The sequence below is a fragment of the Python bivittatus genome, unplaced genomic scaffold (genome assembly GCF_059951505.1).
Source record: "Python bivittatus isolate LINGU-HERP-01145 unplaced genomic scaffold, Pbiv_v1 ctg000020_np1212, whole genome shotgun sequence".
NCBI classification, from domain to species: domain Eukaryota; kingdom Metazoa; phylum Chordata; class Lepidosauria; order Squamata; family Pythonidae; genus Python; species Python bivittatus.
The window spans coordinates 57,040,983-57,052,158 of NW_028277030.1; the positions used below are offsets into that span (position 1 = coordinate 57,040,983).

The following is an 11,176-nucleotide window of genomic DNA, read 5'->3' on the forward strand; positions in this document are numbered from 1 at the left end:
CTAAGCTTCACCAAGTTCACTGGAACTTAGTCTCAGTTATAAACTCATACAGTATTTCCAACCACTGTAGTATTGGCTGTTTCAATCTTAATCCCTTTGTCAGTAATACCTAAAATTGAATTTGCTTTTGGAATTATGGTTTTCCATAGAATCATCACTTACAACTCCCAAACTTGCTTTCCTGTTAGTCTATACCACACATTTCAGCCAAAGGAATTAAACAATTTTTCTTCTAAAGTTCATCATTATGTTATGGTTAACACATCTGTCTCATTCCCTAACTACCTTTTAATATGCTAACTCCTAACCTTATTGTACAATGATAGAAATTGATGAAGAAAGGAAAAAACAAATGGATACAGAATAGGTGTATCATCTTGACCAACTAATGTTCTCGCTAAAATCACAACGTATTTCAACTTACATATGCTGCAAACTGAAAAGCAAGAGGAGGTGGATTTTAAGAACAGTGATTCAAGTTTTTGTGTAAAAATATATTCTTCAGATGTACTAAGATATTATTGCATATTTTGATGTTAACACAAACCATAAACAGATCAAATATTTCTTAAACCATAACACAACTGTTTTTAATAGTAAAATCCAATATGTATTAATAGGATTACATACTGTATAATACAGCGTTAACAAATAGTATTATCGGAATCTAGAATCAGTGAGTACAATATTTTGCAGAATACAAAATGCATACTTTTTATTAAATTCTGAAGATCATTAGTGGAAAAAAGGGTAAGCAATGAAACAAGGAGGCTGATCTTTATTTAACTGTAGGATGACAGGAATAAAATTATAGCACTTACTGCTGTCAGACCTTCATTATTACAAATGTTGACATCAGCACTATATTCCAGTAGCTTGCTCATACATTTTTTCTGGCTGCATAGAAAAGTAAATTAAATATCAGTGATATGTCCAATAACTTTTTTTTCTTTTATTTATTTATTAATTTATATACCACCTCAATCCAGCTGGACACTAGGGGGTTTATAATTTATATAACAAAATGCAGTAACTATTAGTATTAGTATTCAATAAAGAGGAGGAAAAAGCAAGGGCTTAATGATTACATCAAGGCAAGTGAAGAAACTTTATTGAAAGAAGCTCTGAAAAAAGGTCTGTTTGTGAAAATAAAATTGAACTATGACTCTACAAAATAATAGTTTGAAATCAGATTAGAAAATTGGAAAACCAAAGCATTCCATGGACATTTTGGAAAGGTCCTGAGGGAAAACCAGACAACATCAGAACATGGCAGCGGCTTATGAATGGTACATTTAAAAAGGAAGCAGAAGGAATGCTATTTGCTGCCCAAGAGCAACCACTGCACACAAATGTCATCAAGGCAAAAATAGAAAAAACCAGTTTGGATAGTAAATGCTGACTATACTGAGATAAGGATAAAACGATTGACAATATCATAACTGGTTTACCAAAAAAAAAAGTATGATCAGGTTGGGAAGATATCACACTGGCATTTATGTAAGTATTGATTCATAGTCAATAAGAATTACTGGAAATGTGAAATCACTGATAACATCATCGAAAATGACAGAGCAAAAATTTTATGGGATTTTAAAATCCAGACTGATACCTTGACCATGACACATCAGACATAACTGTCATTTTCAATCCTTGTTGAAGACAAGGAATTGGAAAAGATGACAAAATATGGAGATTTGCAAATAGAGATCACAAAATTTTGGAAGAAGCCAACAGTGGTAAACAATTGTTATTGGGGCACTAAGGAGAATACCACAAAGACTTAGAATTTAGATTGCCTAAATTTGGAACAACTTACAATAGCCCAGCTATAAACAATCGTGCCATTGGACACCTCATACACGCTACCTTGATAATTCCCAAACCCTCAGGCACTGGTCAAATCATGAAGGAAACTGGCCAACATTGGCTATGACACACAATTCCTGGGACTGGAAGAACAATGCAGTGATATAAACTTTGTATAATAATATTATAAAATGACTTCTTTAGGTCCCACATGTCCAATAAAAGGGGTCCTTAAAGTTGGAAATCCCCTCTGTATGATGTAGCACGCAAATATTCCTCCACTCCACACATGTAATGATCTGTACCTGTGGAACCCAAGTCACATAATTTTTTTGAATAGAAAAAAATCAGTAAAGTCATTAGGTCTACACATAGCATTCTGTATTAGGCAACATCTTATGATGTATACTTCATGGACAGAACTGTACTTCTCTTTCGTTTTCTTTTTAAAGATGAGCCAAGCCTAAAACTTACATCAGAGTGGGCTGCATGCAGCACCCCTGAGATCATATTGACAAAATAAAGTATCAATTATGACCAGTTTGTGTCTGTCCACTTTCTAAATAAATAAGATCGGAAAAGAGAGGAGGAGGCCTCTGGGAGGCAAATCACCTGTACTACAACCCCCCACCCCCAAAATATGCCCAAATCAAGTTACAGATATTTGATCATTTTGCTGCCATGTTTGGTGGCACTTCAGGCCACTCCGGACATTTTGAGCGTTCTTAAGGACAGAAATGACAACGTTTCACCAAACCTAGGAAAAGAAAGAACGGGCTGAAAAGCCTCTGCTCCACCCTTCTTCCTGTGATTTCAGCACTCATTCATGGCACTGCCTGCAGCTCTCCAAACAATCAGGGGAGCAGGCTACAGCCCTTCATAAATTATATAATTATATTATAATTACACTAAGATCTGTTTGCAAATGCACTGAATTGCTCGGTGACCAGTTCTATGGAAAAAGTGTAGGAAACTAACACACAGAGAAAGAAGACAACTGATCCATCTACTTGGTACTGCCTCTACTTACTGAGTGGAATTTTTCAAAGAGATGTCCTTCTCAGATGTATCTTTTCCCTTACACTTTTATCTGTCTGTTTATTCTGGCCATTAATTGCCTGAGCCCAGGAATGTTTAGCTGAAAGTGCAGACTCCAAAGATCATTGTGTCTTAGGGGAATTGTAACTCATATTTTTTAAATGGAAGCATAGACTAGAACTATCGTAGAATTTTTTTTAAAAAATTATAAAATATTACTTGGTAATATTAAATCCATGTTCTCAGTTCAGTAGGACTGAAAATGGAACACTAAGCTAAACATATTATTATAAACTTGACTTTATTTAAACATACCCTATAAGCATATTCCTAATTCTGAAAAAAAGAATGAAATTATATTGAATTAAAACTAAAGCTTAGAAACAACTCTATATTATTTGAACATTTTTAACGCAGGTTGTCAATTTTCTTAGATTTAACATGAACATCATTTTGTATGCATACCTTTACATCACAAAATATGCATTTTGTATGCATACCTTTACATCGCAAATATTGTCTTTGGCAATATTTGCATCTATCACATCCAGAAGATGACAAAAATACAGCTTCTTAGAAGTATTATTCTGCAGCTTGAACAATTCTCAACTTTGACTAATGCATAGCCTCACTATATTTCAACAAAGATTCTGCTAGGCCCCTTAAAAAGCCTCACCAAAAGATCAAAGCCTGTACAATACTTAGCTACTTTTGTTATAGCTATTATTCAAAAAACTAAATGCAATTACTAGACCTTACCCATTCCGAGCAGCTAAATGAAGTGGAGTGCACCCAGAAATATCCTGGTAGTTGGGGTTTGCACCCTTCTTTAGTAGCAGAATTAGACATTCAACTGACCCACAACTATGGGAGAAAATTTAGAAACATCTGAACAAAAGAACAGTAGAAATGGATAATTTTCACAAAAAGGCAACAGCATAATGATATTACATAAAATTTGAAAGTTATGACTTTAATTTTCAAAATATTTTTTCAATGAGTAGAAAATTAAGATGATCAGCCAGGATTAAAAAAAAAAAAGCTATTTACTACAGAATAACTAAAATAGACAATGCAAAACTGAACATGTTAAATAAGTTAGCAGGTATTTAAATTAAGCATTCTTTGTTGTTGTTTTTAAAAATTATTAGTCTATTATACTGAATATCACATGAAAACTTGTCCTCCTGCAAAAGTAATTTCTGAATTTCAAATTATTGCCCAAACCCAGAAATTGCTTCAATGAATGGACAAATCCTACAGACTTCTCAACGTACTATCACTGCCCTTTATCATTAATATATACAATGCTTCAAAAGCACCTGAGTTGCTTTGTTACTTGATGGAATCCATGACAGAAATAAAACCTATAACTTATCTCTATCAAAAGCTCAAAAATATTTTTAAAGTGGACATTTCTGGGATATTTCAAACATGTAGTAACGAACTAGAATTTCTATAGCCACATCAATGGATTCCTGTCCTTAAAAAAGTTAAAATGATATCTACAGATTTGAGATTAAGGTTGATTCATCAAAAAATTATATTTAGGGTATGCTGGACTCCCCAAAGAATGTATTTGAAAGGATGGAGATCAGATATCCTATGCTGGAGGTGCAAAAAATTTGAGGGCTCACTGACCCATATTATATGGGCATGTGATCATTTAGCATATTTTTGGGATAGTGTATTAATGTTTATTAATAGATTTATAGGATATAAATGTTAAAGATGTTAATGTAAATGTTGAATTATATACCAAAGCTTTGGAATTTGACTGTTTATGAGGAATGGTGGTTGTACTGAGCGAGTGGGGGGTTGGGGAGAAGAATTATATTAAGAAATTGGAAAAGTGATATTTTTCCAGTTGTCAAGTAATGGTTCTCTGAACTTTATGATTTATCTGTTTTGGAAAAGGCACTATTCTTTTACTTTTAGTTTGTATTTTTAATTTTTTCCTAATTTTCTTTTTTTCCTTTAAGAGTAATGATTGTTTTGAAAAAAAAAAAGATTATTTAAAAATATCACTACACAAATAAAAGAATTATCAATATATACCAAAAATGAAAATAACTTTTTCAAAGATATGGAGCATATAATAAATACTATTAACACATTTCACATCCTTCTGAGGATTGTCTTACTTTGCTGCAATATGAAGCAAGCTCCTCTTCACACGTCCAAATGCATAATTTACATCAAATTTTGAATTTGACAGCAACTCTGAAACAGATCTAGGACATATTTTAGTTAGTGAGGGAGCTGTATTTTCAGCTACTTTTAACAGGGACCAGATGGCTGTTGCATATGACCCATCATTGTAATGCCAAGAAAACAAGAACCCCACCTTACTGCTTAGTTTAAATTTGAATACTCAGCTGAATAGTAATTGCAGCAATGGAATATTTAAAAGGAGGATCTCCAAGGGTTCCTTTAATCACTTTGTAGAAGACAAACGTCAAGAGGTGTTGACTGCCTGTTGACTGCCGTGAAATTTACCACCTACATAACTATTATCAGCCACCCTATAATCCAGTCAGCCTCAACACTTCCAGGAGCAAATTGTGACACACACTATTAATTATTAGTATTAAATATATGAGTTAAACTTAGAAAAATAGGCATTCCAACAAGGTATAACCTGGAGAATATGTAGTTATAGCATAAGATCAATGTAAGGAACGCACTCAGTATACTTAACTGAAGTGACTATGAATCTCAGAAATAATGAGCAGAGATAAGGAATATCATGAAGGGGATAAAAAGTCCCAAAATGTCAAGTAAGATTGAAGTCATTTTCAGAATAAGCTTTCATAATAGCCAGGATGAAAGTTTATGGCACAAAAAGAAAGCATGACAACTGAACACAGATTTTTGACAGCAAGGAAGAAAGGACAGAGAGAGACCTCTCAATCAAGAATATCAACAAAGGGAAGAATATAAGAAGAAAAGAAAAAAACAAGAGATCTTTTAAGAAGATCAGAAGACCCACAAGAAATTTAACATATTTTATAGGAATACTCAAGAATAATCACAAAGAGATCTAGCAAGACCAAGATTAAAGGAAGAAAGAACAGTTTTACTAAAACCCTTTAAAAGGGGATTGCAGAATGATGGCATATTTGCTGAGAAAGAATATACTGAGGAATTGATTCCATTGTACAGCTAGCAAGAGGAAAGCACCAGATACAGCTGAAATACCTACTGAACTATTTAAAACTTCAGAAGAGACACTTGAAGTACTACTATTCTATATCAACAAATACAGAACAAGACTTGCCCCAAAATTGACAAAAGAAATTGCCCTAAAATTGGCAAAGATTAGTCAATAAACCTACACTGAAAAAACACATGCAAGAGAATGTACAAATTACTGAACCACTGAAACAGTTTTTCATACAAGCAAGGTTTTGCTGAAGATATTAAAAAAGAACAAAGCCATGCATGGAAAGAAAAATGCCAAATGAACAGGCAAGTTTTAGAAAAGGCAGCCATACAGGTATCAGACAGCTAATAAAAGAGGGAGCTAGCAAGATAATATCGGAAGGTTAAATCTCGTTTTACTAATTATAGCAAGCCCATTTTGCAGAGGAGTGTTTCCCAAATTTAGTAACTTCCAGGTATGTGAACTTCAATTCTCAGAAGTATCATCAATGGCCATGCTGGGTGTGGAATTCTGGGGTTTGAAATCTACATACCTGGAGCTAGCCAAGGTTGGGAAACAGTGGTGTAGAACATTCTGGCATAAAGAGATTCCTCAGAAGAACAATGAACAGGACACTACTGTAAGAACTTACTTTGAAGAAAGAGAATGGTTCAGAACAGTGAAGGAAGTAAGACAAGGATGCATATTGATCCCATACCTGTGTAATCTATACAGTGAAAATATTGTAAGAATGGAAGAACTGGAAAAGATGATAGCTGGAATCAAATAGGAGACCAAAATATTATCAGATTTGGATATGCAGATGGCACTATTGTCCACTTAAAAGTAAACAAGACTTAGAAGAACTCACTAGGAAAGAACAAATTGGAAATGGATTGATGTTAAGAAGACAAAGGTCATGTCAAGAAGTATGCTTAGTGAATTTGTAGTTCACAGAAAGGTGAAGATGGCAGACAGTTTTGTTTTCTTGGGTTTGAGAATATACAAAGATGGACAGTGTACTAGAAAAGTAAAGAGATCAGCTGTAGGATGGAAGACATTAATAATCTTAGACAAGATTATGAAGAACAAGAACATGTCAACAATAATATCAAAATAGTTCAATTAATTGTCTTTCTGGATCCCAAGCAAGAAACATTCAAAGGCTATCACTTTTGTCAAATCTATCATGATTAGGATGGAACATTTCATAATTTTAAAAACAAAAACTAAGCTTCATATGAAATCAAACAAATATAGAAACAAATGCTGCACCTCACATTATAATATTAAAAATGATCCTTCTTGGGATCCAATATGCAAAGCCTTAACAGTTTTTTTCACAAAGCTAATTATGAAGACTCACCTGTGTTGATCAGCCATTACCATTGGCATTAAAGTGTAAACAGCAGTTTCACTATCTGTGTAGAAAATAAAATTATAACTATAATACAATCTGAAGCATAAAGTAACCTTACTGCTTTGACAACATTGTAGAAGCATCAACAAAGTTTTGTCTGTAGAGATATACTGAAGTTTCCCTGCTACAGTCAGTAAATATATATGTCAATCAGTACTGCATATAAAGGATATTTGCACATCCTTCATTACTTTTCAGACAAGAAGAGCTTCCATCCCATTAGATACTAGGGAATCCTTTAAGTAGCATTAATACATTTGAAACTACTTCACTCAGCAAGTAAACAGCATCCCCATCTCCAAATATATCCAAAGAAACAATGGATAAGTTTATAGCATTAAGAAAAAGAAGAAATAAATGTGCTGCAGCTATTTATCAACACAAATAATCTGAGCATAGATAGTACAGTAATAATGAAATTGTTCCTTGGTAAGGAATAGCTCTTTTTAAAGAGTTATTTTAAAATGGAAATCTCACAGAGTGAGGATGTAAATTTCAAGTTAAAATGACTAGTAAATGCAGAAAAAATAATAATAAACTGAACAATCTAGACCACATTGAAACCTGTTGATGGCTCTCTGGGCCTGGGAGAAAAGGGGGAGAGGTTTGCAGCCAATTTTCAGCTATGTCCCCTGCACTTTTTAAGGGCAGGCTAGCCTACTTGCTGCTGACCTTCCGAAATAATTTAATATCGAGTTATTCCAGAGGGCATTTGGGGAATGATGCAGTCATCATACTGCTTATGGTACTGTTGCTTTTATATTTTATTTTCTATTTGCAATTATCTGCTGTATATGTTCATTTGATTTTCCTAATATGAACCACTGAGAATTGCTTGGAATAAATATAAACAAAAATATATAAAATTCTGGTAAAGTGTTCCCTGCTATATCTCAGTACTGCCCCATTAAAGGTTTTAAAGATAATGACCGGTACTTTCAATTGGGCCCAGGAGCCTACTGCTAACCAATGCAGCAACTTCAACACTGGTGTAATTCTACACAGATGAGATTGTCCTGCCCACAATCTAGCCACCATATTTGTACCAGCTGCAGCTTCCGAGCCCTCTGCGAAGTTCATGACAGTAGTCCAACTGAATAGTGATCGGGACTTGAGTTACCATGGCCAGGGCCTCTTGGTCAAAGTGAGGGCATAAATGGAGCACAGACAAAGGGCATCCTGGCCAGAGTTTCCACCTCTGCTTGAGCAGCAGCCAAGAGTCCAAGTCACAAGCCACCTCCTTCAGGAGAAGCTCAACCATGTTCAGTACCAGGACCAACGTTGCTGAATTACCTTTTTCTGCTGTCCAAGAGCACGTTTACTGCCCAATAGCAAGCCTGTCTTGGTTGACTTGAATCTGATCCTGTTTCACCCCAATCAGATCTTCACAGGCTCTAGAAACTGATTCAGCATTTCCACAACATCTCAGGCTTGGCCCAGAGTGGCAATGTGTGTAACTAAGGGTCATCAGCATATTGATAACACTCACTACAAACTGATGGATGACCACTCCCAGCAACCTCTTTTAATTTGCAAAAAAACCTAAGGAATAGCATGCTAGTGCTTTACAAATATTTAAAAGCTGTCACTTGCAAAAACTTGTATGGCTGTGAGAGCTGGACCATAAAAAAGGCCGAGCGCCGAAGAATTGATGCCTTTGAACTGTGGTGCTGGAGAAGACTCTTGAGAGTCCCCTGGACTGCTAGGAGGTCAAACCAGTCAATCTTAAAGGAAATCAACCCTGATTGCTCATTGGAAGGATCGATAATGAAGCTCAAGCTCAGATATTTTGGTCACCTAATGCGAAGAGAGATCTCTTTGGAGAAGACCCTGATGCTGGGAAAGATTGAAGGCAAAAGGAGAAGAGGACGGCAGAGGATGAGATGGTTAGATAGCATCACTGAAGCAATGAGCATGAAACTGAGCAAACTCAGGGAGGCAGTGAAGGACAGGAAGGCCTGGCGCAATATGGTTCATGGGGTCACGAAGAGTCGGACACGACTTAACGACTAAACAACAACAACAACAACTTGCAAAAACGGGCAAAACTATTCTCTGTGGAAATCCACAGCAGGACAAAGAGGAAGAGGGTGAAATTTGAAGAAACGTTCAGGCTTCATATCAGAAATGTTCTGAAAATTAAGTCAATAATAGCTACTTAAAAGAGCAATTGATTTCTCCTGGCTTGAGGTTTTCCAAGGGGGCCTAGCTGGCCACTGCCTGGGATGATTAGTAGATTCCTGCTCCAAGCCAAATGCTGGACTACATAACCCAGAAGACCCTTTCCAACTCATCCATTCTTTGACACAGATTCCCAACTTCAGCACACTTTGTTCTGACCTTCGCTGGCTGGGAGCAAATTCCTAAGACATTTGGCTAGTAAATGGAGGCAAAGAAAGAAAAGGCTTCAAACCTTCCACTTCCAAAAAGCTTTCCGCAACACTTAGGTTTAACGAGGCGCCTCTAGTTTTAGAAGTAAGCACTTTTCCTCCCAGATCTCCGCGCCCCCCGCCCAGAGAACCTGAGACTTTTTTCCTCTTTCCTCCTTCCTACTTCCTGCGATCCCTGACCTGCAAGCCGCGGCTCTTCGGGCAAGCGGACCAACCCCGCACCCACCGTCCACGGTGCGCGAGCTCTTACCCTCCGGCAGCTCGATGGTGCGGGCACGACGCAGGGACCTGGTGAGACGGTTCAGCTGCTCCATGGCTCTCTCCATCCTCGGAGCCAGGCCTCCTCCAGCGCCGTCACTGCGGCCGCCTTACGCCCGGCCGGCCACACCGCAACCCGGGACCCCACAAAGCTCAGCCCATGGCCAGCGGCGCCGGGGCGGCTAAACACATCCACGCTCCGGTTCCTGGAACGCGAACGCTGAGTCTTCACAATACGCATGCGCCAAATTCCTAGCGCTGGAACGCTAGAGAGCTTAGTCAAACTAGATGGGAGAGGCGCATGCTCAGATAAGCCCGAGGCTTGAGGACAGCTTCCGCCCTTAATTCGTCCCTACCGCTAAACTCTTGGGTAGGGCATTCCACATATAGTGCGTCATGACATATATCGGAGGAGTGATCCAAATGATCCTACAGAAACAATCCTTTACTGAAGGAATCATAATTGCACAATATACTAAACCAGTGTTTTTCAAACTTGGCAACTGTAAAATGTGTGGACTTCAACTCCTAGAATTCCCCAGCCAGCATTCTGGGAGTTGAAGTCCGCACATCTTAAAGTTGTCAAGTTTGAAAAACACAGTTCTAAACCGTGGTACAATGACAGCTGGATTTATGCAATATTCTCTGCTAGAGTTACCAGACCCAGAGTTAAGAGTTTTGGTATCGCTTTACTATCACCTAGTGGTGTTCCAGATTTTTGTAGCCAAGTACATAGGCTACCTAGAGTGACTATGGTGATTTGAGGTGGCTTACAAATCAATTAAATAAATCTGTAAATGTGGCACACCTATGCCAAAACTATGCAAATCACATAAGGACTTAGCCTGATGAATCTAGGCAATACAAGTCATTTAGGGCTTTAAAAAACAATCAACGTTTTGAAGTGGATTAAAAAACTGTGTGAAAGACAATACTACCTGCACAATACCAGTCACGTGATCCGAGCACTTGGCCTTAGGCAAGATCACCCTAGTGGTATTCTGCAACACCACTATGACAAGGGAGATGCTCAGCATTTGATCACTATTTTGTATGTCAGCCATTTCAGTAGTAAAACAAGAGAATGTTAGAGTTTTCTTATCTCCAAGGTACACC

General features: G+C 37.1%; 1 protein-coding gene across 5 annotated transcripts in view; it reads right to left on the reverse strand.

Moving 5' to 3' along the window:
* The window catches only part of HACE1 (HECT domain and ankyrin repeat containing E3 ubiquitin protein ligase 1), a 50,980-nt gene extending 40,677 nt beyond the window's left edge, over positions 1–10,303 (reverse strand). Inside the window, exons 1-5 of one of the 5 annotated variants that reach the window (XM_007426347.4) lie at positions 10,053–10,303; positions 7,359–7,413; positions 4,992–5,081; positions 3,607–3,711; positions 822–897 (exon numbers count right to left, since the gene is read on the reverse strand). In XM_007426347.4, the coding sequence (XP_007426409.1) occupies positions 822–897; positions 3,607–3,711; positions 4,992–5,081; positions 7,359–7,413; positions 10,053–10,128 (402 nt within the window). In that variant the 5' untranslated portion in view covers positions 10,129–10,303. The remainder of the gene's footprint in view (positions 1–821; positions 898–3,606; positions 3,712–4,991; positions 5,082–7,358; positions 7,414–10,052) is intronic. The other 4 variants (XM_025165501.2, XM_088138833.1, XM_088138842.1 and 1 more) reach the window with 4 other exon arrangements.
* Between the last annotated feature and the right edge of the window lie 873 nt (positions 10,304–11,176).